This window comes from Callithrix jacchus, chromosome 12 (genome assembly GCF_049354715.1).
Source record: "Callithrix jacchus isolate 240 chromosome 12, calJac240_pri, whole genome shotgun sequence".
NCBI lineage: Eukaryota > Metazoa > Chordata > Mammalia > Primates > Cebidae > Callithrix > Callithrix jacchus.
In genome coordinates, this window is record NC_133513.1 from 56549774 (window position 1) to 56577386 (window position 27613).

Genomic DNA, 27613 nt, shown 5'->3' on the forward strand with positions numbered 1-27613 from the left:
AAGTAAAATATTTAATATTTGATCTTTAGATTGAGTCAAATATCACTTTCATAATGGGGTATTTCCTTGAGTTTTATGTTTTGAGCTTCTACTAAGAAACAATATTTGTGTGTGTATTAAAAAAAATTTTTTTGGGGATACTGGATTGTTGATACTTTGGTATTTTAAGCAGTTGTAAGTGATGAGCTTTGGAGTCTCCCAAACTACTGCTAGTTAAAAGTCATCTTTATGCTAGATGATATGAGAAGAAACTGGTTTCTGGGATTTCACTGGTGTTCAGTTGAGGCACTTACTCAAACGATGGTTGTATTCGTACAGTAATGATTTCCTGAGCTCCTAATATGAGGCAAGTGCTGAGTCTTTGCTAAGTGCTTTGCATTTACTTCTAACTCCCAGTACAACCTGGCCAGGTAGTAGTATTGTCCTTGTAGAAAGCGGCTATACATAGGTAGAAAGAACATGGGTTTTCTTTCCTGTAAAATGAGAAAAATAATCACTATTTGGCAGATTACTTGTGAGAATTAGAAGACATATCATGTGTCTAGTGCCTAGCACAGTGCCAAACATGTAGTTTGTATTCACTAAGTGGGCTATCATTATTATAATTTTACAACTGAAAGAACCAGAGAGAATAAGTAATTTGCTGAAGGTCACTCAATTTTAAGTGGTAGAGCTAGGATGTGAACTGGCTTAAAGTGTGAAGTCTGGTAGCATGTTTTCATTTGAGTATTGTAAAGGCTGTTAGGTTAGATTTTGGAAATTCCTACTCATCACTTCACCTCCTGCCCCTACAGAGGAAAGCTTCTTTATAGATGTTCTCTTCTTTGGTATCCTCTGTCACCCTCCTAGTCAGTCATGTGCTTGCTCTCTCACACTGGAGTTGCTTGTGCCATTCAGTACCAGTGTTCTCCCAACAGAAATGAGTCAAGCCAGTGCTGTCAGTTTGCTTCCCCTCCTTTTTTTCCTCTTGTTGATAGCACTGCCATACTTTCATTATTGTTTGTACCGAAATAATTTGAGCATGGGTATGTTTATAATGATTCATAAATAATGCATAGATGCAATCAAGTGTTTAAATTTAAAAAAGCGTTAGTGATTTAAAAAATTAGGGATAGGCTGGGCGTGGTGGCTCACGCCTGTAATCCAAGCACTTTGGAGGCCAAGGCAGGTGGATCACCTTAGGTCAGGAGTTCAAGACCAGTCTGACCAACATGGTGAAACCCTGTCTTTAAAAAAATTAAAATTAAAAAATAATAAAATAAAAATTTTAAAAATTAGGAATAAAAGTCTCTGGTTCTAAATGATTGAATCAGAAGGTTAATAATAATAATATAGGGCAACTTTCTGGAACTCGTTTGGCTACCCAGGGGCCTAATAGATTGCTATTGATTTTCTTTCCTTTAACTACTGCTGTTACTAGTTTGCTGCTATTGGGAGTAGGGTTGAGAAAAAACATTCCGTTTGTCCTAATGACCATAAAATACAATATCTTTATTCGGTAGACCTTTTGGAAACACAATGTAAGATTTAGGTGTGATTTGTTTTAGGCAGGAGATGCAGGGACAAGCTAAAGAGCTGTTTGGTTGTGCCTGTAACTGAGTTATCTCTAAATGGAAAAACGGGAGTTAAATTGGTCTCACAAAACTTAGTTAACAAGGAATGAGCATTTGTTGAGTGTAAAGCAATGTAACTTTCTACATTGTATTCCAATAAAGTATTGTTACACTGGTTAAATATTGATTCATGTTGTTCCTGGGAGAGAGGGAGAAATCTCAGTTGGCGTGGAGAGCTATTTAAAAAGACAGTCCTTGGGGAAATAATGTAAATGACTGCTCCTTCCTGATGATGTATGGCTATTAAAAGTTCCTATCACTGTAAGTAGCCAGTGGTATGACTTCTTCAAATAGGTTTGTTGAGTGGAAAAGACTGCTAGTATTAGGTAGGACTGGGAAAATGGGAGTAGAGAAGGGAGGAGCATTCCTTGATTGAGGGGGAAAAGTATCTTGGGCATGTGCACAGAACAAATCTTTTTGTATGTGTTTTATGTGTACTGGTAGATGAGGTTGGAAATGTTCATAGGATAAGATTATGGAAAGCCATTCAAAGCCAGAGTTTTGGCTGTATTTTGTCACTGAAGTTTTCCGAGCTAATCGTAATTAATCAGTTTGCTTTTGCTATATTGTATAGATGGGATTAGAGGGGAAAGAATAGTTAGGAAGTTTTTGCAGTAGTCTAGATGAATTGTATTGAGAATGCCCTGATTTTAGAATACATTTTTCCCAGGCCAGGCGCAGTGACTCATGCCTGTAAACCCAGCACTTTGGGAGGCCAAGGTGGATGGATCACTTGAAGTCAGGAGTTTGAGACCAGCCTGGCAAAGATGGTGAAACCCTGTCTCTACTAAAAATACAAAAATTAGCTGGGTGTAATGGCACACACCTGTAATACCAGCTACTAGAGAGGCTGAGGCAGGAGAATCACTTGAGCCTGGGAGGCAGAGGTTGCAGTGAGCCAAAGTGGTGCCACTGCACTTCACCCTGGGTGGCAAAGCAAGACTCTGTCTCAAAAAAACATATAAAACATAAAAAGAATACATTTTCCCCATTTTTATATGGCTTTGGGATTTATGCTATCGATTATAGTTTAATCTTCTGGAATTTTTATAGTAGTTGTGTGTGTGTGTGTGTGTGTGTGTGTTTTCCTATAAGAGAAAATGAGAGAGAGGGAGAGAGAATGGTTATGGAGGATGGTCAGTCATCATAATCATACTATTTTTGGAACTCCTGTTTTGTACCTGACCCTACGTATTCTTCATACATTATTTTGTTGCATCCTTTTAGCATGTCATATTTATTATAGATAGTAAATGGCCTGAATGTGATGGAGCCAGGATTGGAATGTAAATTCATCTTATTCTTTATCATCGTTATCTTCATCATGATCATCATCAAAACATTTATTCTGCACTTATCACATGTTAGGCACTGGGCTAATTATACATATTTACATTATTTAATTCTTTTTTTTTTTTTTTTTTAAGACGGAGTTTCGCTCTTGTTACCCAGGCTGGAGTGCAATGATGCGATCTCTGCTCACCGCAACCTCTGCCTCCTGGGTTCAGGCAATTCTCCTGCCTCAGCCTCCTGAGTAGCTGGGATTACAGGCACACGCCACCATGCCCAGCTAATTTTTTGTATTTTTAGTAGAGACGGGGTTTCACCATGTTGACCAGGATGGTCTCGATCTCTTGACCTCATGATCCACCTGCCTTGGCCTCCCAAAGTGCTGGGATTACAGGCTTGAGCCACTGCGCCTGGCCCTATTTAATTCTTATAACAATCCTATGAGATAGATGTTATTTATTAATCTCATTTTTTTCTGATGAAATACCTAAGACTTAGTTTAATAACTTTGTCAGTATTACACAGGTGTTAGGTGGTGGAGCTGAGACTTGTTCTGTTCCACTAATTCTGTGTCCCCAGGTTGTATAATTCACATAATGTTGTCTAGGAATGGGACTCTTTGGATCTCTACTGTAAGCATATTACCTCCTGAGGTTCTGCAATATTGTTGGCCCTGCAGAGGCTATACTTTTAACCACTATTTTCTTTCTACTATCATGCTGCCTCCCTTAGAAGTCAGTAAATTATACAACTATGGATCTTTATAAGTAAAAGGAAGGGCTAGTAGCCTGCAGCCGTCTTTTCTTAGTTCTTACAATTTGTCAATTATAACAAAGTGAAATGTGCCTTCTTTTTGTTTCTTTCCAACTACTTTTTAACAAATTTTAGAGAAATTTGTTATTCATGACAGTTACCTAAGTTCTTGTGTAGGAAAAATAAGACTTTCTGTCCTTTATCAGCATACAGTTCTTCTGTTGTGCATGATGTAATAGTTTGAAGTTGCCAAAGTCCAGTCCTCAGGAAGTTGTTTGAGTCGAGTAACTATTCATTGGGCAGTTTAAGATAACCAGCCCATAAATCAACAAATAGCTTGGCCCTTTTTATGGTTGTAGATGCTTATCTTATTCTATTTTCAAGCTTGAATCAGAAGCAAATATTGTTTCCATTGATATAGTCACTATTAGAAAAAGCGGTCAGCAGTATCTCAAGCTAGATATGGACATTTTGTCCATTCTTTTATTTAAGGAGAGTCAGAATTTATCAGTCAGAATTTATAATTGGTTGTTCTAGGATAGGTACCTTCAAACAAAAAGTTTTCTCTTTCAATGAAACTTTCAGTGATTCAATACCTATTATATTCAACCTCTGTGTGGAATAAAAAGATGCCCTTAAGGAAGATAAAATGTAGTCCATGTACACAAATAACTGTAACATGAGGGAGAATGTGAGTATTGTAATCCAAGCCCCACCATGCACTGAGAACACAGAGGAGGATGAAATACATTGTGAGACTGGAAAGGTGAGAGGGTGAGAGAATGATCTGGGAAGGTTTTTGATACAGCTGTTCCTTGTAGGATAGTTACAATTTTCAGCAAGAATAAATGGAGAGGAAAGGCATTCCAGGTGGAGGCAATATTAGAGTCGAGACAATGAGAAAGTAGAGGACAGAGCATATTTGTTAATACAGAAAGGAGTCCAGTGTACTTAGAATGGAGTATGAGTGAGAGGCCCATAATAGATGATCAATGAAATGTCTGAAAAGTGAGTGAATGAGTAGACGAACCTGGAAATGGTGGTAAGGTCCAATGATTCCCAAACTTCATGTTGGTGCCAGACATATTTAATTACTCATAATTAGGAACTAATTTTCTTTTTTGAGATGGAGTCTTGTTCTGTTGCCAGGCTTGAGTGCAGTGGTGTGATCTTGGCTCATTGCAACCTCTGCCTCTTGGGTCCAAGCAATTCTCCTGCCTCAGCCTCCCAAGCAGCTGGGACTACAGGCGCGCGCCATCATGCCCAGCTAAGTTTTGTATTTTTAGTAGAGATGGGGTTTCACCATGCTGGCCAGGATAGTCTTGATCTCTTGACCTCATGATCCACTTGCCTCAGCCTCCCAAAGTGCTGGGATTATAAGCGTGAACCACCGTGCCCAGCCAGGAATCTAATTTTATTGGCAGAATATGTGAATTTGAAAAATATGCAGCATAAAAATCACAATCATGAACATGACTCAGTGATATGATTTGGATGTTTGTTCCCTCAAATCTAATGCTGAAATGTAATCCCCAGTGTTGAAGTTGGGGCCTAGTGGAAGGTATTGGATCATAGAGGTGGATCCCTCATGAATAGCTGAGTGATGAGTGAATTCTCACTCAGTTAATTCACACAAGATCTGGTTGTTTAAAAGAGTCTTGGACCTCCCCCTTATCTCTCTCACCCTGTGATACCTGGGCTTTCCTTTGCATACTGTCATGATTGTAAGTTCCTGGAGGCCTTGCCAGAAGCTGAGCAGATGCTGGTGCCATGCTTCCCATACAGATCGCAGAAGCATGAGCTTATTAAATTTCTTTTCTTTATAAATTACCCAGCCTTGGGTTCTTTTTTTTTGATGGCATCTTGCTCGGTCGCCCAGGCTGGAGTGCAGTGGTGCAATCTCGGCTCACTGCAACCTCCACCTCCTGGGTTTGAGTGATTCTTGTGCCTCAGCCTCCTGATAGCTGGGACTACAGGCATGCTCTACCATGCCTGGCAATTTTTGTATTTTTAGTAGAGACAGGGTTTTGCCATATTGGCCAGGCTGGTCTTCAACTCCTGACCGTGTGATCTGCCCACCTTGGCCTCCCAAAGTGCTGGGATTACAGGTGTGAGCCACCTCGCCCAGCTGGGTCCTTCTTTATAGCAGTGCAAAAATGGCTTAACACAGTTAGTTAGGAAAAAAGGTGTTAAAATAGGTTCAATTGACAGCTTTCATTTTTTTTCCCCTTTAACTGCTTTGATATTTTTCCCCCTTAAGTTTGCTACTATTCAAGTTTTTGTAGTGCTAGCAGTAGACTAAGTAGGTAAGAAAAAATTATGAGAGAGAAACTTACGAAAAAATCCATCTATTTTTCGTAATTATGAGAATTAGAAAAATACCATTATTCTTATTCAGCCAAAAGAATATCCACTTCTAAATATTTTAAAAGGGGAGTGACATAGTGTGGATGGTGTTTTAGGAGTCAGGAGGTAGTGACATGTAGAATTAGAAAGCTGACAGTCAATAATGTGGTATAGTGGTCCAGAGACGGTGAGGATCTGAACCTTGGTAGCAGCAGCAGTGAAAATAGAATTAAAGGAAATAGAAATCCACACCAGGCCCTCTGCTTCTAAACAGGAAATAGTTGCCAATCGTTAAACAGATTTCCTCCTTCCTTCCTTCCTTCCTTCCTTCCTTCCTTCCTTCCTTCCGTCCGTCCGTCCTTCCTTCCTTCCTTCCTTCCTTCCTTCCTTCCTTCCTTCCTTCCTTCCTTCCTTCCGTCCGTCCGTCTCGCTTTTGTTGCCCAGGCTGGAGTACAATGGCGTGATCTCGGTTCACTGCAACCTCCACCTCCTGGGTTCAAGTGATTCTCCTGCCTCAGCCTCCTCAGTAGCTGGGATTACAGGCACGTGTCACCATGCCCAGCTAATTTTTTGGTATTTTTAGTAGAGATGGGGTTTCACTATGTTGGCCAGGCTGGTCTCGAACTTCTGACCTTAGGCGATCCACCTTCCTCAGCCTCCCAAAGTGCTGGGATTATAGGCGTGAACACATCTTTCATATTGTTAGAATTATATGTCTCAGTGGTTGGTTATCTCTGGTCTCAAGTCCTTTCACTCTGTTTTTAGGGAAAATAGGTTTAAACCCCTATTTTAGTTTTCTTTAAGGAAATGAAAGTTTATAGATTATTTATAAATTATAGTTAATTTAGAAAAAGGAGGGAAAAAATCCATAATTTCTTCATCCTAACAAGACCCCTATCATTCTACATTTACTTACCCCTGATCTTGCAGAGTTTTAAACTTCTTTGTTAATTCATTCTATGCATATTTAACTCTGAAAAACAGGTTTCTGAACTAATAAAACAACCCATTAATTGCCATACTGTGATGTTAAACATAGTAAACCAAGAGGTTTCACATGAAACTCTCAGTGCACTCTAGTATCACAAACTATGTCAATGTCTCTTCTTTTTCTGTAAATCTATCTTGGTCCACCTACCTTTAGACATGTAGATATTTATTTCCCAAATGCCTCAATTCCTTTTGGGCCCGAAGTTCCATCTTCTTCAGTGAATTATTAGCATATTTAAAATGTTTATTATTTATTTATTTTTTAATTTTAATTTTTTTTTTGAGACAGAATTTCACTCTTGTTGCCCAGGCTGGAGTGCAATGGCATGATCTCATCTCACCACAACCTCCGCCTGCCAGGTTCAAGCGATTCTCCTGCCTCAGCTTCCCAAGTAGCTGGGATTACAGGCATGCACCACCACACCTGCCTAATTTTGTATTTCTTTTTAGTAGAGATGGGATTTCTCCATGTTGGTCAGGCTGGTTTCAAACTCCCAATCTCAGGTGATCTACCCACCGTGGCCCCCCAGTGTCCTGGGATGACAGGCATGAGCCACTGTGCCTGGCCCTTTTATTTTGAATTTATAGAAAAGTTGCAAAAATAGTTTCCTTTAATGATACCATCTTATATAACCATAATACGTTGATCAGAACCAGGAATTAATAGTATTGGTACAACACTGTTAACTAAAGAGCTTTGCTAAATATCACCAGTTTGCCTACCATTATTCTTTTTCCTTTTTTATTTTCAGTTTTTAAAGCTTTAATTTTTTTTTTTTTTTTTTTTTTAATTTTTAGAGACGGGGTCTTGCTTTGTTACCCTGGCTGGAGTGCAGTGGCACAGTCATAGCTCACTGCAGCCTCGAATTCCCAGGCTGAAGCAGTCCTTCTTCATCACCATTCTGAGTAGCTGGGACCACAGACAAGCATCGACAACCCTGACTAATTTAAAACAAATTTGTTTGGCCAGGCAAAGTGGTTTACACCTGTAATCCCAACACTTTGGGAGGCCAAGGCAGGTGGATCACCTGAGGTCAGGAGTTCAAGACCAGCCTGGCCAACATGGTGAAACCTAGTCTCTACTAAAAATATAAAAATTAGGTGGGTTTGGTGGCAGCTGCCTGTAATCCTAGCTACTTGGAAGGCGGAGGCAGGAGAAATGCTTGAAACCAGAGATGGAGGTTGCAGTGAGCTGAGATCGTGCCATTGCACTCCAGCCTGGGCAACAAGAGTGAGACTTCTCGAACAACAACAATGACAACAACAACAACAAAACGGCTGGGCTTGGTGGCTCACACTTGTAGTCCCAGCACTTTGGGTGGCTGAGGAGGATGGATTATGAAGTCAGGAGTTTGCAAGCATGACCAACATGGTGAAACCCCATCTCTACTAAAAATACAAAAATTAGCTGGGCGTGGTGCACCTGTAATCCCAGCTACTCAGGAGGCTGAGACAGGAGAATTGCTTGAACCTAGAGGTGGTGGAGGTTGCAGTGATCCAATATCATGCCATAACACTCGAGCCTGGGTGACAGAGCAAGACTCTGTTTCAAAAAAAAAAAAGACAACTTTTTTTTTTTTTGTAGAGACAGGGCCTCACCATCTTGCACAGACTGTGCTACTCTTTTTCTGTTTCAGGATCCTATCTAGAATCTCACATTGCATTTTAGGTGTTTTTCTTCCTTACTCTTCTGTATTCTGTAAAAGTTTCTCAGTCTTTCTTTGACTTTTATAACCTTGACATTTTTGGGGAATATTGAGCAATATTAATTTGAGGGCTATTTGACAAGTATTCCTTTATTTGGATTTGTCTGATATTTTCTGATGGACTGAGATTATGGCCGAGGCAAGAATACCACAGAAATTATTTTGTGTCCTTTTCAGTGCATCATATCATGGCATTCATGATGTCAATATGTATTATTACTGATTATTTTGACCTTGATAATTTGGTTAAGGTAGTTTCTGCTGGGTTTGTCCTTTGTAAAACTACTATATTTTCCTTTGTGGTTAATAAATGTCTTAGTGGAGATATGTTCGTACTATCATTTTCATAAATATCATGGAGTTCTCTACATATGGAATTAGTAGTTTCTACTTAAAGACTTTATTGAACTTTAATTACTGTGTAATTAAGTAGCTTGAAAGGTCCATCTCCTTGGCTGGGCACCATGGCTCACACTTGTAATCCCAACACTTTGGGATGCCAAGGTAGGTGGATCACTTGAGGCCAGGAGTTCAAGACCAGCCTGGCCAACATGGCGAGACCTGGTCTCTACTGAAAATACAAAAATTAGCCTGTCTTGGTGGCATATGCCTGTAATCTCAGCTACTCCAGAGGCTCAGGTGGGAGAATTGCTTGAACCCAGGAGGTGCAGGCAGTGGTTGCAGTGAGCTGAGATTGTGTCACTGTACTTCAGCCTGGGCAGCAGAGCGAGACTTTGTCTCAAAAAAAAAATCTCCTTATAAACTTACCACACTTTACAACTGATTTTTATCAAAGTGTTCCCAGGCTTTGTAGGAACAAATTCTATTGAGTCTTCATTGGTTTCAGTTCCATTCCAGCTCCACTCGTAATGAATCTCTGATGCTAATAACCTGTAGCTCTCTGGACTGCATTTACCCAACTGTCTCATAGGGCGCCAGGCTCCTCCTGACCCAGTGTCCTTCCAGGCCTCATCTCCCTTTATGCACAAGTCAGTTCCATTTGAATGACTACTTTGGGTTTTTTCAGAAACAGAGACTGAGAGAAGCTGACTTTGTTGGTGAAGAATACAGTGGGGGATAATTAGGGTGGCTGCAGCTGGAGCCTGGTTTATTACTTTGGTCTGAGAAAAATGGCAGCACATTAAGCTGTACTGTGTATACTTGTGAAGGAATCATTCTCTGTGTTTCATTAATACAGAGAAAGTGTTTTTTTCTGAAGGTCATCAGCTTCTAGAGGTATGCCTTTAATTTTGACAGCCTTAATCTGTAATGATCTTTTCAATTTAGCCCTATGGACTGTAGAGTTTCTTGCTGTGAGTACAAGAATCCAAAATCCAAATGTGGACCAAGTATTACATTTAGATCTATTTAGTGCAAACAAATTTTATACAGTGAATAACAGTAGGTGGTTCTTTGATTAATAAAATACAAATTTATTAGTATTACTGAATTCAAAGTAGCTTTTTGAATTACGTATTTTCTCAAGTAACGTGTATAAATGCCCAGTTTACGTAATGTGAATGGGACAGACTCAGATTCTCTGACACTTGAAGCTTATACAATTCAGAGGGCCTCTTTTAAGGAAAATATTTTTTGAAACAGATAATGAGATATTCAGCCTTGAGAATCTGTGCAAGAGAAGGAGCCCTGAAGCTTAAGTTCCATTAGTGGCTTGGTAAATCTGCCTCTGGATATGAAGCTCTGCAAAAACGTTGGGACCCCCTGTTTTCTATCATTTCATACATGGAAAGGTTTTTGGCTTGCCCAGAGGAGGCTAGTGTCTTCAGATTGGGAACAGTGGGACATATAACTTAGTAACTGTGTTATACAAGGAAATAGGTAATAAGTAATAAGATAACATGCTTCTTTCCCAATTTTGGCTTTTACTTTCCTAGAAGCTTACCATGTTGCCCAGGCTCGTCTTGAATTCCTGGCCACAGGTGATCCACTAGGCCTCCCATTCTGGGATTTCAGGCATGAGCCACTATACCCAGCCCAATTTTTTATTTCTTTATTGTAAAATACCTAGGAGTAGAATTGGCAGGTAAAAGTATGGTAAATGTGCAGCCATGTTTTGCTTAACAACAGGGATATGTTCTGAGAAATCAGTTGTTAGGTGATTTTATCATTGCGTGAATATCATTTAAGTGCATTTGCATAAACCTAGATGATATAGCCTACTACACACCTAGGCTATGTGATATAGCCTACTTCTCCTATGCTACAAAACTGTATAGCATGATACTGTACTAAATACAATAGGTGCCAGGTGCAGTGGCTTACACCTGTAATCCCAGCACTTCGGGAGGCCGAGGCAGGAGGATCACCTGAGGTCAGGAATTCGAGACCAGCCTGGTTCAACATGATGAAACCTTGTCTCTGCTAAAAATACAAAAAATAGCTGGGCATGGTGGTGTGTGCCTGTAATCCCAGCTACTCGGGAGACTGAGGCAGGAGAATCACTTGAGCTCAGGAGGCAGAGGTTGCCATAAGCCGAGATCACGCCATTGCACTCTAGCCTGGGCAACAAGAGCAAACTCCATCTCAAAATAAATAAAGAGGCAGGGCGTGTTGGCTCACGCCTGTAATCCCAACACTTCGGGAGGCCTAGGTGGTCAGATCATGAGTTCCAAGAGATCAAGACCATCTGGCCAATATAGTGAAACCCCATCTCTACTAAAAATACAAAAATTAGCTGGATGTGATGGTGCCGCCCATAATACCAGCTACTTAGGAGGCTGAGGCAGGAGAATTGCTTGCACTTGGGAGGTGGCAGTTGCAGTAAGCCAAGATCGTGCCATTGCCCTCCAGCCTGGTGACAGAGTGATACTCCATCTCAAAAAAAAAAAAAAAAATAGAATAGACAATTGTAACAAAATAGTATTTGTGCAGCTAAACATAGAAAAGGTACGGTAAAACTAAGGTAAGTCTCATAATTTTATGTGGTCTCTTCTTGACTGAAACATTGTTATGCAGCTCATGACTATATATTTAAATTTAGTAACTGCCAGATGTGTTGTTTTGCATTTCATTTTTTTTTTTTTTGGAGATGGAATCTTGCTCTGTCACCCAGGCTGAAAGGTTGGAGTGCAGTGGCTCCGTCTAGGCTCATTGCAACCTCCACCTCCTAGGTTCAAGCAATTCTCTTGCCTCCACACACCCTAGTAGCTGGGATTATAGGTGCCTGCCATCATGCCTGGTAATTTTTTGTATATTTAGTGGAGACAGGGTTTTATCATGTTCACCAGTCTGGTCTTGAGCTCCTGACACAGGGCATCCACCCACTTTAGCCTCTCAAAGTGCTGGGATTACAGACATGAGCCATAGCGGCGGCCTGTTTTGCAGTTCTGTGAGCAATTTAGGAGAGTTCCAGTTGCTGTGATTCATCATCGGCTCTTGCTATTGTCAGGTTAAATTTTTTTTTTTAATTATTCTAATAGGTGTTTAGTGTGGTTTTAATTTCCATTTCCCTAATTTGAGCATCTTTCCATTTGGTCATTTACCTTTTATATATCTTGTTTGGTGAAATGTCTGTCAAATTTTTTGCCCATTAAACAAAATTGGGTAGTTTTTCTTATTAAGTTTTGAGTATTCCATATATTTTAGGTCTAAGTCATTTATACATTATGTGACTTGCAAATATTTTCTTCTAATCTTTGGCTTCTCTTTTCATTCTCTCTCTTTTGTTCTTTTTTTTTTTTTGAGACAGAGTTTCGCTCTTGTTACCCAGGCTGGAGTGCAATGGCGCGATCTCGGCTCACCGCAACCTCCGCCTCCTGGGTTCAGGCAATTCTCCTGCCTCAGCCTCCTCAGTAGCTGGGATTACAGGCACGTGCCACCATGCCCAGCTAATTTTTTGTATTTTTAGTAGAGACGGGGCTTCACCATGTTGACCAGGATGGTCTCGATCTGTTGACCTCGTGATCCACCCTCCTCGGCCTCCCAAAGTGCTGGGATTACAGGCATGAGCCACCGTGTCCGGCCCCTTTTCATTCTCTTAACAGTGATTTTTTTTTTTTTGAGATGGAGTTTTACTCTTGTCACCCAGGTTGGAGTGTGGTGGCGTGATCTCGACTAACTCAATCTCCACCTTCTGGTTTCAAGCAATTCTCCTGCCTCAGCCTCCTGAGTAGCTGGGATTATAGGTGCCTGCCACCACACTTGGGTAATTTTTGTATTTTAGTAGAGACAGGGTTTCACCATGTTGGCCAGGCTGGTCTTGAACTCCTGACATTGTGATCTGCCTACCTCGGCCTCTCAAAGTGCTGGGATTACAGGCATGAGCCATAGTGCCCGGCCAACAGTGTCTTTCAAACAGCAGACGTTCTTATGATGAAGTCCAATTCTATATTTTTTTCCTTTTATACATTATGCTTTTGTTGTATCTGAGGAATCTTTGGCAGGATGTGATGGCTCACACCTGTAATCCCAGCACTGTAGGAGGGCAAGGAGGGTGGATCATTTGAGGTCAGGAGTTCAAGACAGCCTGGCCAATACAGTGAAACCCTGCCTGTACTAAAAATACAAAAATTATCTGGGCATGGTGGTGCACACTTGTAATGCCAGCTACCAGGGGGAAGGGGTGGGGGTGGAGGTGATGGGGCTGAGGCAGGAGAATTACTTGAACTCAGGAGGTGGAGACTGCCATGAGCTGAGATTGTACCACTGCCTGGGCAACAGAGGGAGACTCCAGCCTGGGCAACAGAGGGATATACTGTCTCAAAAAAAGCATCTTTGCCTAACCAAAGGTCACAAAATTTTCTCCTTCCTTCTTCTAGATTTTATAGTTTTAGGTTTTTTGTTTGGGACTGTGAGCTTTTATTTTTGTATAAGATGTAAGGTATGACTCAAGGTTCAGTGTTTTGCATGTGGGTGTCCCAATTGTTCCAACATCATTTGTTGAAAAGACTTTCATTTCTAAATTAAATTGCCTTGGTACTTTCCTTAAAAATCAATTGACTGGCTGGGTGTTATGGTTCATGCCTGTAGTCCCAGCATTTTGGGAGGCTGAGGCAGATGGATCACCTGAGGTCAGGGGTTTGAGACCAGCCAGGCCAACATGGGAATTCTAAAAATACAAAAATCAGCCAGGCGTGGTGGCACATTCCTGTAATCTCAACTACTTGGGAGGCTGAGGCAGGAGAATTGCTTGAACCCAAGAAGCAGAGGTTGCAGTGAGCCAAGATTGCACCATTGCACTCCAGCCTGGATGACAGAGTGAGATTCCATCTCAAAAAAAAAAAAAGAATAGATAGTGGGAACCATACCGATAAAACTATAATTCCCCTCCTTACATATCTTCAGTAAATGGCATTGGAGAAGGATTATATTGTTTAATGCTGTATCTACAACTTAAGTGAAATGTTTTTGTTGTTAGTATTTCTCTGGATCGCTTGTTACTGCCTCTCTTGTCTGGTCCTTAGTTTGTGACACACCTAGAACAGGTCTGAGAACTTACTGCTTGACCCTACATAATACTGCCATTCAGAGCCTGAGAATCTTTTTTCTGCTACTGCGTTTTTTCCCTTTTGCTCCCTGTACACAGGGGTGTGTGTCATAGGGCAGGCCGAGTTTCAGTAAGCTCCTAATGTGGATATTGGAAACCCCACCTGCCTGCCAAGTCCTTTTGGCTGTGAGTGAAGTGGATGCTTGCTACTTGTCATTCCTTTGCAGCAGTTGAGCTGAAGGAATGCTGCATGGCTTGTTGGAAGTTGCTTAGTGCCCTTGAGTGAGGTGTGTATGAGGGTGTGTGTAGAGAGGTGAGGGTCTTATAGCCTGTGTGGGAGATATGGGATCCTTTCTGGTGTCATGTTAATCATCAGGCAGTATGTTAATCATCAGCATACTGCCTCCTTATGACTAGCATTGTAATAGGAGCTTTTGGAATAGAATAATAAAATATATGGTTAAGTCATAGTTTAATAGTCAAACATTTCTAGCTCTGCCACTTACCAGCATTGAATTGGGCAAGTTAATGTCTTTAAGCCTGACTTTACTTTTCTGTAAAATTGAACTATTAATAGCTATCTGATAGGACTGCTGTAAATATTAAATAAAGAATGTAAGTATTGTGTTTAGCACATGCCTGACTCTAGGTACTATTTCATTTCATGTAGTCATATTATGACGGGTACAATATAAAACAGAAAGTAATAAAAACAGAATAATGTGATAGTACAGTGTATAATCAAATACTTTAATTGTGACATGTAGATTATAAATAGTCTGAGAATTTACAGAAGGGAAATAACAGTCTTATGCAACCATTTAATATTCCTATACCTTAGTTTTTCCACCGAACATGCTGTAGACAATGCTAGGTGATCTCCCAGAGAATGATTAAGATGTTGAAGCACTTTTGCGTTTTTAGATGGTGCATATGATTGTGGGAAGGAAGGGAGAAGACTGAGGAACTGTTAGAAACCAAATTTAACACTTAACATTTAAAATTTTTTTCTTATGTAGATGGACATGACAGCCTTATAGGAAAACTTAAAGCAGGAGATGTGGTAGTTTCCTTCCAGGGAACATACTTGTTTTAGTATTACTCTCTGTTGCCTCACTGGCATTTTAATTAGTTGAAAACTCAAGTTGGTCAATGGATTGCCTCTGATTGTGAGCCCTTGGATATAATCTGGAGATTAAGTGATTTGTAACCCAAATTATCTCTCTGATCCTCTGGCAAAAATCAAACAAACAAACAAACAGGGCAGGAGATTTAGTTCTCTTGGACTGCATGTTAAGGACATGTGGTTTACTTACCATCAGTGTTTCTCTGGATAGAACATCTTTACTCAGAACAGATCTTAGACTGCTAACATGGGCTTCCTACCTTTAAGCGGGTTTTCATAACCATATACATGGAAAACACCTTTTAAAAAGTGCTTTATTCACAAGGTCCAAAATCAGTTCCTAGTTTGTGTGTGCTTACTTGGTGATTTGTTTTGTGTTAGCCTAGAAAGTTTGTATTTGGTTTTTATTTCTATCCAGATCAACTTTCTTCTGCTTCAAGAAAATTTCAGAGAATTTTCCCCTGAAAGTAAGGCTGTTCATACCTTTTTTTCCCCACCTCTTTAGTTTGAGTGTCTTTCTTTTTGTTATTTATTTTTTCTTTTTTTGGCATTCTTTGCCAAGGTTTCAAGTTTATAGTGAGAGGGTGAGGCAACGTTGATTTTGGCAGAACAGTCCAAAGCCAGTAGAGTCATTAAGTGACGCAAGCTTTTGATTTTTTTTCTTTCTGTTAAAGCTCTCTGACACAGCTGGCTATTCTAGTCCCAGAAGAAAGAAGAGAGACTTGCTGAAGATCTGGATGGGACAATAGAACTTAGGGGCGCATTAAAAAGAAGCAGCAAGAGCATCAACAAAAACCTCAGATGATTCAAGCAGGCTTCTTGGCCTTGTGGAACCTTTTGCAGTTGCTCAGAATTTGAATTTTTGGTTCAGAGGATGATGGGACAAGGCAATAGAGGACAAGGAGGGTTATGTTGGATTCTTGTTTATCTGTTTGCCTCTCCTTCCAGTTGGAAAATCTTCACTCCATAAGCATTATCAACAAGCCTGAAGAACAAATCTTACCCTAATCCTGGATGCTGCTGGAGTTGAGGATTACATCTACTTTACCAGGACTTTATGGAGGCCATTCAAGAAAAATAGAAGGAAGCAATACTTAAGGATTTTTCTGTTAGCATTAGTCCTGTGCCATGTTACATTTTGGACATTGTTTGAAACAAGTGAGGGAGGGCTCTGTCATCTGGATCTAGGAGGATACCTGAGTCCCTTGAACTACACAGATGATATTTGGAAGGTGGTAAACTCAAAATCTTCCAACATAAATTTACTAAATTCTGGATTCTCTTTCTTTTTAGAACTTCAGCAGACAGAAATTACCTGCCAAAAAGGCACAAAAGCTTCTCCCTTTTTTTTAGGCTAAATGTGAACAATAATGTCTTGGAAGAGAAATTATTTTTCAGGGGGTCGTGGTAGTGTTCAAGGGATGTTTGCTCCTCGAAGCTCAACTTCCATAGCTCCCAGCAAAGGCCTCAGCAATGAGCCAGGGCAAAACAGCTGCTTCCTCAACAGTGCCCTGCAGGTAAGGGTAATTTCTTTTTGGTGATCTATGACTTTTAATTGCTGATGCTGTATTTCTGACAACTCTTTTTAAATAAAATTATTGACAGTCTCTGCTTGAGATTAGTAATCTAAGATCATTTTTACATTTATCTGTGTGATCTTAGGCAAGTCACTTTATCTCTTTGAATCTCAGTTGCCTCATTTGTAAAAAAAGGGATTAATAATGATAAGAGAAATAATAATAACTGTAACTACTATTTATATGCATAAAGGGAGGTAAATGGACCAGGTGATCTTTCTGTTTAATCAGCTTTTTTCCTGAGCGATCTCTACTGGTTCCTATTTTTCTTTTCTTTTTTTTTTTTCGAGACAGTCTTGCTTTGTTGATCAGGCTGGAGTGTAGTGGCACAATCACAGCCTACTGTACCTTGACTTCCAGGGCTCAAGTGATCCTCCTGCCTCTGCCTCCTGAGTAGCTGGGACCACCGGTGATCTTGGTTCACTGCAACCTCTGCCTCTTGGGTTCAAGCAGTTCTCGTGCCTTAGCCACCCAAGTAGTTGGAATTAGAGGTGTGCACCATCATGCCTGGCTAATTTTTGTATTTTTAGTAAAGACAAGATTTTTACCATGTTGGCCAGGTTATTCTCGAACACCTGGCCTCAAGCCTGCCTTAGCGTCCCAAAGTGCTGGGGTTACAGGCATGAGCCACCTGGTCTGTTTTCTGTTTTTCCTTTTGAGAGGAAGGTGTGTTATCAACCTAGTTGCTTTTCTCTAGTATAGAAGCAAAATTCTTTCCACAAGCCAAAGACTTTAAGGTATGTTAATCTCGTCTCTTAATATTCAGGCTTTTGGCCCACACACTGAATGGAGTTTAGTCTTTGTCCAGTTTATCTCCTCCCTTTGAGCTCTCCTGTCTTGGCTCATAACTGGTGTCTAGTCACATACATTTGAACAGAACTAGGGGAAAGTAAATTCCCTTAATGTGATTATCTTCCCTACATTTTCTCTTTTACTGTTGCTTGCCACTTGAGTGGTCTTAGAATCCCAGAGCTTTCTGTCTGTCTGCTCTGCCCAGTCGGGCCCATAGCATGTTAAGTTCATCCCCCTTGGCCTAATTTTCAAGTAATTTCTTTCCCTTCTTTTCTGCTCTTCAGTGTAAAAGTAAATAAAATTTGCCATCTAAGATAATTATACTTGGGTAAAATATTAGCTGGACTCCTCAGATGTTATGAGAAAAATGGGTTGCTATAAGAGAAGACAAGATATTTAGTATAAAGAACAGTGGTCTTGAACATTAGGAGGAGACCTGGGTTCTAGTTTTAGCCATTCCGTAGACTACTCTTATGACCTTGTACAGATAATAGTGTCTGAGTTTCCTCATTCATAATACAAGAATGTTGCCAAGCTTATCTAGGTAATAAAAGTTTCATGGCCTTTCTCAGTTTTTATTTATTTATTTTTGAGATGGAGTCTCGCTCTGTCACCCAGGTTGGAGTGCAGTGGCGGATTCTTAGCTCACTGCCACCTCCGCCCTCGGGTTCAAGGGATTTTCCTGCCTTAACCTCCTGAGTAGCTGGGATTACAGGCTGTGCATCACCATGGCTGGGTAATTTTTGTACTTTTAGTAGAGATGGGGTTTTGCCATGTTGGCTGGGCTGGTCTTGAATTCCTGACCCCAGGTGATCCACCTACCTTGGCCTCCCAAAGTGCTGAGATTACAGGCATTAGCCACTGTGCCCAGCCTCTTTCTCTGTTTTTAAGTTTTCTTTGAAAACAATCCAGGCTGAGGTGGGTGGATCACGAGGTCAAGAGATCGAGACCATCCTGGTTAACATGGCGAAACCCTGTCTCTACTAAAAATACAAAAAAATTAGCTGGGCATGGTGGCGCGTGTCTGTAATCCCAGCTACTGAGGAGGCTGAGGCAGGAGAATTGCCTGAACCCAGGAGGCGGAGGTTGCGGTGAGCCAAGATTGCGCCATTGCACTCCAGCCTGGGTAACAAGAGTGAAACTCCATCTCAAAAGAAAAAAAAGAAAAGAAAAGAAAACAGTCCAAAAAAAAATTCTCTGCTGGCAAGCCTATAGAAAAAATTTAAGTACTTTCCCTAATTATTACCACAGATTCCATGTAGTTGGGTGGGGTTGGTTAGGTTTTTGTCCTGGATGATGCATATTAGCTCCCTTTCTTCCTTTCTCTTTTCTTTTCTTTCCTTCTTTTGTTTTTTGGCAGGGGTCTTACTCTGTCGCCTGGGCTGGAGTGGAGCAGTGCAGTCACAGCTCACTGCAGCCTTAACCTGCTAGGCTCAAGCGAACCTCCCACCTCAGCTTCTCTAGCAGCTAAGACTACAGACATGTGCCACCACACCTGGCTAATTTTTTAAAAATTGTTTGTAGAGAGGCCGGGCGTGGTGGCTCACGCCTGTAATCCAAGCACTTTGGAGGCCAAGGCAGGCGGATCACCTGAGGTCAGGAGTTCAGGACCAGCCTGACCAACATGGTGAAACCCCATCTTTAAAAAAATAATAATAATAAAAAAGAAAAAAAATTGTTTGTAGAGAGAAGGTCTCACTGTAATTGCTTAGGTTCGTCTTGAACTCCTGGACTCAAATGATCTTCCTGCCTTGGCCTCCCACAGTGCTAGGATTATAGGCATGAGTCACCACACCTGGCCACATATTAGGTTTTTAAATTACTTTTTATCCTGATAATACTTTTGTGATTTAGAAGCAGGCAAAATAAGGCATTAGCATAAATTTGTATGTTTACCCCCTTCTTGTCCATAGTCCCATTTTTATAATTGTTTTTTCTATATTGTCTGTTTATATTGTCAGTTGAAACAATACTATTTATGATTTTCCATTCTAATTTCCAGTGCCATATATAATACATTGTGTGTGCACGCACGCGTGCACACACACACACACACACACACACACATTTCTATATCCATACTTAATGATTGAGGCATTGATAGTTTTGGAGTCCCTATTACAATCATGTTACATGTTGAAAATAATTGTTGCTGTGAGCTAAATTCTAACTTTTGGTATCAAAGCTTTGTTTGCTGCAGATGAGTTGAACCTATTACATTTGTTATAAAAAGGTGTTATTTACTTGGGAGCATAGCCAGTTTCAAGTAACTTTTAGTGTATGTATCTTGAGACATAAGTAAGAAGAAGCTCCAGAAGTGTGCTGTGATCTGGGGCTCCATACTTTTTTATATATTATGACATTAAATGTTTTCCTAGCAAGGGGGAGCTTCCCAAGGCATTATGCTATATATTTCTTTTCTTTTTTTTGATTTAATAAAGTTTTATTTTTCCAAATGTACAGTTGTTTGGACCTATTCATGCATCTTCACCAGCAACTGGAGCTTCTCCAACCTTGGTATTTCTAGTGTAAATTACTTGAGCTATGTCCTTTGCTAAGGAACTCCTGAATGGCTGCCCTGGGCAGGAAGCCTTGAATCTTTAGTCTCTCAGAGACCACAGCTGGGGTTATAAGTTTATAGTTGGGAACTTCCTTGCAGAGTTTGTCATAGGTAGCTTTGTCAAACAAGACTAAGTTATTGAGCTTGTCCCAAACTTTGCCTTTGGACCACTTCTTATTTTTGATCTTGCCCCCAGATTTGTTTACTGGTTCTTTGTCTTTCTTGACTGACTTTCCAGCGTCTTTCTTCTTTTTGTCATCCTTGGGCAGCATCGTGAAGCTTAGAGAGCAGCAGTGAACACTGCAACTGTGCTAAGATGTCAGAGTAAAAAAAAGCACATCATTTCTTTTTTAACTAAAAATTGCAGTTTATTTAGATTTCCTTAATTTTTACCTGGTGTCCTTTCCTGGCCCAAGATTTCATCTAGGATACAACATTTAGATTTGCTTGTCATGTCTTCTTAGGCTCCTCTTAGCTGTGATATTTTCTCATAATGTCCACGATTTGATGATCTTTGACAGTTTTGAGGAGTACTGATCAAGTATTTTTTTTTTATATCCCCCTCCCCTATTGGAATTTGTCTGATGCTTTTCTCAGGATTAGACTAGAGTAGTGGGATTTGGGGAGGAAGACCACAAAAGTGTAGTGCTATTCTCAACACATCACATCAAGGGTATATACTGTAACATGATTTATCACTCTTAATATCATATTTTTTTTCATTTCAGCAAAAGTATAGAAATAATTATTTTTTACCCAATTTACTTAAGGAGGTCACACTTCTTTTAGAAATGTCTAAAAATTGAGAGTTCTAACAAAGACAAAATTCCTCACTGCAGTTCACATTTCTTTTTTCTTTTCTTTTTTTTTTGAGACAGTTTCGCTCTTGTTACCCAGGCTGGAGTGCAATGGTGTGATCTCAGCTCACCGCAACCTCCACCTCTTGGGTTCAGGCAATTCTTCTGCCTCAGCCTCCTGAGTAGCTGGGATTACAGGCACATGCCACCATGCTAATTTTTTGTATTTTTAGTAGAGACGGGGTTTCACCATGTTGACCAGGATGGTCTCAATCTGTTGACCTCGTGATCCACCCACCTCGGCCTCCCAAAGTGCTGGGATTACAGGCATGAGCCACCACGCCCGGCCCCACATTTCTTTTATTTTAATTTTTTTATTTTTTGAGACAGTCTCACTCTGTTGCCCAGGCTGGAGTGCAGTGGCGCAATCTTGGTTCATTGCAACCTCTGCCTCCCAGGTTCAAGTGATTCTCCTGCCTCAGCCTCCCGAGTAGCTGGGACTGCAGGTGCCTGCCACTACATCCAGCTAATTTTTGTATTTTTTGTAGAGCAGGGTTTCACCATGTTGGCCAGAATGGTCTCTATTTCTTGACCTCATGATCCACCCGCCTTGGCCTCCCAAAGTGGTAGAATTACAGGCGTGAGCCATTGCGCCTGGCCCACATTTCTAATATAAGTTTTAAACTATTCTTGCTTTTCTTGTGGACCATTAAAATAAATCCTTATTATTCAGCTTTAACCCATAAATTTCCTCTTCAGGATCACATTTGATGTATGTCATGTCATATTTTCCCTGAATTACCTTCACTTTATGTTCAAATGAATGTATTTCCCAGAATATGACCATTTATTTTTCTTGTTAAATATTTCAGCTTTTTTCACATTTGTTTTAATATACTAGAATGAAGTTTTTGCTTAGGAATAAAGATATCTTCTGCAGTCATTACCTATGTTTGCATGAACTCTTTACTTTAAAATTAAACGATGGCTTTTTATAGAATAATGAAGTATTTTTTATTTCTCACCAGGTTTTGTGGCACTTGGATATCTTCCGACGTAGCTTTAGGCAGCTTACAACTCACAAGTGCATGGGAGATTCCTGCATCTTTTGTGCTCTCAAGGTAACTGCTTCCAATTAGTTTCTTCTCACTACCATTGGGTTGCCAAATGGTCAACATCAAGGTGGTTTGGTTAATCAGGATGATGCTAAAGAATTTGTTACTGAATTATCTACCTGTGGTTTAGTGTAAAAATGGACACGATTGGTTTGCTTGCTTCAAAGAATTGGTACTTGGCATGGGTAGTCTCTTTTACTGAACCTTTTTTGCTTATGCAACTCTATTTGATGTGATAGGATATTATGCAAGTATGCTTATACTTTTTTTGGGGGGACCTCACTGTTGCCCAGGCTGGAGTGCACTGCTGCAATCTCAGCTCACTGCAACCTCCACCCCCTGGATTCAAGCAATTCTCCTGTCTCAGCTTCCTGAGTAGCTGGGATTATAGGCGCATGCCAGCCACAATGCCTGCTTAGTTTTTTTTTTTTTGAGACAGAGTCTTGCTCTGTCACCAGGCACCAGGCTGGAGTGCAATAGCGCGATCTCGGCTCATTGCACTCCCTGGTTCAAGCAATTCTCCTGCCTTAGCCTCCCAAGTAGCTGGTACTATAGGCGCACGCCACCACACCCAGCTAATTTTTATATTTTAGTAGAAACGGGGTTTCACTATGTTGGCCAGGATGGTCTTGATCTCTCTACCTCGTGATCTGCCCGCCTAGGCCTCCCAAAGTGCTGGGATTACAGGCGTGAGCCACTGCATGCAGCCAATTTTTGTATTTTTGATGGAGACGGGGTTTTGCCATTTTGGCCAGGCTGGTCTCGAACTCCTGACTTCAGGTGATCTGCCTACCTCAGCCTCCCAAAGTGCTGGGATTACAGGCGTGAGCCACCACACTCAGCCTGCTTCTGCTTTGAGTATTTATTTGAAAGGCTAATTCTAAATTTTCAATTTAAATGAAACAACTAGGTGTTTTTAGGGAATTAATTTTGTTTGTTAAAGCTAAGGTTAGCAATAAACTCTTCGTATTGATAAATGCCAGTACAACAGACGAGGTGGCACATACCTGTAATCCCATCCTTTGGGAGGTCAAGGTGGGAGGATCACTTGAGCCTAAGAGTTAAAAGCTGCAGTGAGTTATCATTACACCACTGCATTCCAGCCTGGGCAACCGAGTAATGCTCTGGCTCAAAGAAAAGAAAAAAGTAAAAAAAAAAGGAAAAGAAAAAAGAAAAATGTCAGTACTAAAATTTCCCTATTCTCTAGTTTCCCCTTACTACATTTACTTGATTCTTTTGTATTAGCTCTCTACCCCATGTATTGTTTAGCTTCAAGTTTTTCATTTCTGTTTTTTTCTTCCTCATATGTCTCCAAGTTTTTTATTTCTGAATATAATGAAACCAGAGATTTCTTTAGAGCAAAGAAAATGGCCTAAAGTGAGAGATTTCTGACTTGGAGATTTTAGGTATGTCGTTAAAGAGAAAGTACTATGATGTGTAAAGGGGTAATTCCAACATGTAGTTTCCCTGTATTTTCTTGGTCCAGATATATAATGGAGTATTTGTATGTGGATGAGTCTGTCTAATTTCTCAGTAAGCTTCCACAGTCATTTTTGGTATCATAAAGTCTGAATTCTTGGTTTGTTACAGGGTTGCTTGGATGTGATTGTTATATGTTTAATTTTTAATAGTTGCTTTTACATCCTGAAATAGGAATTGTGACTAAAAACTTTAGATTTTTGAGATGAAATCTTACTAGTTTTCCAGGTTGGTCTTGATCCTGGGCTCAAGAGTAGCTGGGATTACAGGTTCATGCCACCAAACCCAACTCACTTTGGAGTTTTAAGTCCATGATAGGCAGATTTTTTTTTTTTTGCAGACGGAGTTTCATTCTTGTTGCCCAGGCTGGAGTGCAATGGCACCATCTCAGCTCACTGCAACCTCTGCCTCCCAGGTTCAAGCAATTCTCCTGCCTCAGCCTCCCAAGTAGCTGGGATTACAGGCGTGTACTACCACGCCCAGCTAATTTTTGTATTTTTAGTAGAGACGGGGTTTCACCATATTGACCAGGAGGGTCTCAATCTCTTGGCCTCAGGTGATCCATCCACCTCAGCCTTCCAAAGTGCTAGGATTACAGGTGTGAGCCACCACGCCCAGCATTGGTATTTCTTTGTGTGAATAAATTACTGTTGGTGGTTTCTTCTGCCAAATGACTACCTAATGTTGGTAGTCATTTGGATTGTTTCTATTTTTATTTTTATGAACAGTATTACTAAGAACATTTTTGTACATGTTTATGTATGTGTACACATTTCTTTTGTACACATGCCCAGGACTAGGATTGCTAGATCATAGAATATGTATGTCTTCAACTTTTTTAGATAATGCCATTTGTTTTGCAATGTGGTGGTATTCATGTATACTCTGATCACCAGGCTTATTTTGGAAGTTGAGAAAAGACAGTTCTGAAATTTATATAACAAACAGGGAAAAATAGGACACTACTGAAAAATAACAATAAAGTGAATGACTACAGAGTAAGTAGGCTAAGTTATTTATTATTTACTTATTTATTTATTTGAAATAGGATCTTGTTCTGTTGCCCAGGCTGGGGTATAGTGGGGCTATTATGGTTCATTGCAGCCTCGACCTCCTGGGCTCAAGGAATCCTCTTGCCTCAGCCTTCTGAGTAGCTAGGACCATGCTGCCATGTCTGGCTCATTTTAAAATTTTTTGTAGAGATGGGGACTGACTATGTTGTCTAGGCTGGTTTTGAACTCCTGGACTCAAGCAATCCTTCCACTTCAGCTTCCCAAAGTGCTAGGGTCACAGGCATGAATTACCATGCCTGGCCCAGAGTATGCTAAATTATATTGCAGTAACAAACAACTCAAAATCCCTGTGATAAATATACCAAAGATTTATTTCTCATTCACTGAAGATAAGTAGGGAAACTGCTGATTATAGTCACTTAGGTACCAAAGCTACAATCATATTGAATATTATTATTTTTTGGAGACAGGATCTTGCTCTGTCACCCAGCCTGGAGTATGGTGGTACTGGTCATAGCTTACTGCAGCCTCAAACTTCTGGGGTCAAGCAATTCTATGCCTCAGCCTCCCGAGTAGCTAGGACTATACATGTGTGACACCATGCCCGACTCTTTTTGTTTTGTTTTTGTAGAGACAGGGTCTTGCTATGTTACCCAAGACTGGTCTCGGAATTCCTGGCCTCAAGTGATCTTCCCACCTTGGCTTCTCAAGGTGCTGGCATAAGCCACCAGGCTTGACCACCATATAAAATATTAGTTGCTAATCCAGGGGGAAAAAAAGAGGTCTGGAGGGTTTTACACAGGCAGTTAAATGCTCAGCAGGTCACTTTTGCTCACGGCTCATTGACCAGGAGTAATCATCTTGTCCCACTGACCCACAAGGGAACCTGGAACTGCAATTCTATGGTGATCCTTGAAAGGGGCAAGATCAGAGATATTTGCCAAACAGTATTAATGACTACTATACTTTACCAGATATCAAGAATTATTATAAAACCATAATAATTAAGACAATGTGGTATTTACACAGCATGGCAAATAAGTCAATGGAACAAAATTAGTAATTCAGAAATAGTCATATAGGAGACTTGCTACTTGCCTTGTAAATCTAAGGAGAAATTGGATTTTTCAGTAAATGTTGTTTAGACAATTAGTTATCTCTGTATGGAAAAGAAAAAGGAAATTGGTTTTCTACTTCGTACCATACCAAAAATAAGAATTTCAGATGAGACAAGATGGCGCCAAAAGTGAGGAAGGAAGCTCCTGCCCCTCCTAAGACCGAAGCCAAAGCGAAGGCTTTAAAGGCCAAGAAGAAAGTGTTGAAAGGTGTCCACAGCCACAAAAAAAAGAAGATCTGCATGTCACCCACCTTCCAGTGGCCCAAGACACTGCGACTCTGGAAGCAGCCCAAATATCCTTGGTAGAGCGCCCCCAGGAGAAACAAACTTGACCACTATGCTATCATCAAGTTTCCGCTGACCACCGAGTGTGCCGTGAAGAAGATAGAAGACAACAACACACTTGTGTTCATTGTGGATGTTAAAGCCAATAAGCACCAGATCAAACAGGCTGTGAAGAAGCTCTATGACACTGATGTGGCCAAGGTCAACACCCTGATTCGGCTTGATGGAGAGAAGAAGGCATGTATTCGATTGGCTCCTCATTACGATGCTTTGGATGTTACCAACAAAATTGGGATCATCTAAACTGAGTCCAGCTGGCTAATTCTAAATATATGTATATCTTTTCACCATTAAAAAAAAAAAAAAAAGAATTTCAGATGAATTAAGGGCTAAAATGTGGCTCACACCTCTAACCTCAACACTCTGGCAAGCCGAGGTGGGAGAATTGCTTGAGCCTAGGAGTTTGAAACAAACCTGGGTAACAAAATGAGATCCTGTCTCTATAACAAGTCAAAAATTAGTCAGGAGTGGTGGTGCATACCTGTTGGCCCTCCCTACTTGGGAGGCTGAGGCAGGAGGTTTGCTTGAGCCCAGGAGGTTGAGGCTGCAGTGAACTGCGTTTGTGCCACTATACTCTAGCCTGGGTGACAGAATGAGATTCTTGTGTCCATTTTTTTTTTTTAAGTTTTAGAAGAAAATGTGAGAGAGTATCATGACCTCGGGAATAGGGAAGTACTTATTAAATAAGACATGAAAAGTAAAATGTTAAGAAATTGATAAATTTTACTACAGAAATTCAAAACCTTTCATTCATTAAAGACTCCATAAAGAGTGCAAAGAGACAAGGCTACAAACCTCGAGAAAGTATCTTCAACATATATATGCAACAAAAGATTCGTATCCAGCATAGAACTCCAGAGAATTCCTATAAAAAATAAGTAAAAGATAAATGAGTCATGATAAAAATGGACAAAGCTACTAACAGCCATTTCTCAGGATAGGAAACCCAAATAACCCCTAAGCATATGAAAAATGCTTACCACCATTAGTAATCTAAGAAATATAAATTAAGTCATACACTTCAGGTTGGTAAACATTTTAAAATCTGATAAAATTATTACTGCCAGGCTGTGGTGGCTCACACCTGAAATCCCAGCACTTTGGGAGGCTGAGGCAGGAGGATCACTGAACCTAGGAGTTTGAGACCATCATGGACAACAAAATAAGACCCTGTCTCTACAAAAACATTTAAAAAAATTAGCTGGGCATGGTGGCGTGCGCATGTGGTCCTAGCTATTTGAGCCCAAGAGGTTGAGGCTGCAGTGAGCCTTGATCGCACCACTGCACTCCAGCATGAGTGACAGAACGAGACCCTATCTCGAAAAGAAAAAAAAAAAAAATTCAGTGTTACCAAAAAGGTAGAATAATGAGAACTTTACATACATTGCTAGCGAATATAAATTGATACCACTACTTAGGAAAACAGTTTGTCATTACTTAGTAAAATTAAACTTGCATGTAACCACCTCACAATCCTACCCCTAGATATACATTGTAGAAAACTTCTTGATACATAATGTACCAATATATTTGAGAATGTTCAAAGTA

General features: G+C 40.4%; 1 protein-coding gene and 2 pseudogenes across 49 annotated transcripts in view; 2 read left to right on the forward strand and 1 right to left on the reverse strand.

The window, feature by feature from the left end:
• Positions 1-27613, forward strand: part of USP54 (ubiquitin specific peptidase 54) — a 130777-nt gene that overhangs the window by 42961 nt on the left and 60203 nt on the right. For all 49 annotated transcript variants that reach the window (XR_013524893.1, XR_013524896.1, XR_013524902.1 and 46 more), the window contains 2 exons: positions 15945-16787; positions 22025-22117. Coding sequence is in view for 31 of the 49 variants with exons in the window: in XM_078345545.1 (XP_078201671.1) it covers positions 16641-16787; positions 22025-22117 (240 nt within the window). In the remaining 18 variants the exon portion in view is untranslated. The remainder of the gene's footprint in view (positions 1-15944; positions 16788-22024; positions 22118-27613) is intronic.
• LOC118146295 (small ribosomal subunit protein eS25 pseudogene) lies at positions 20163-20471 on the reverse strand (annotated as a pseudogene).
• On the forward strand, positions 25710-26442 carry LOC144578668 (large ribosomal subunit protein uL23 pseudogene; annotated as a pseudogene).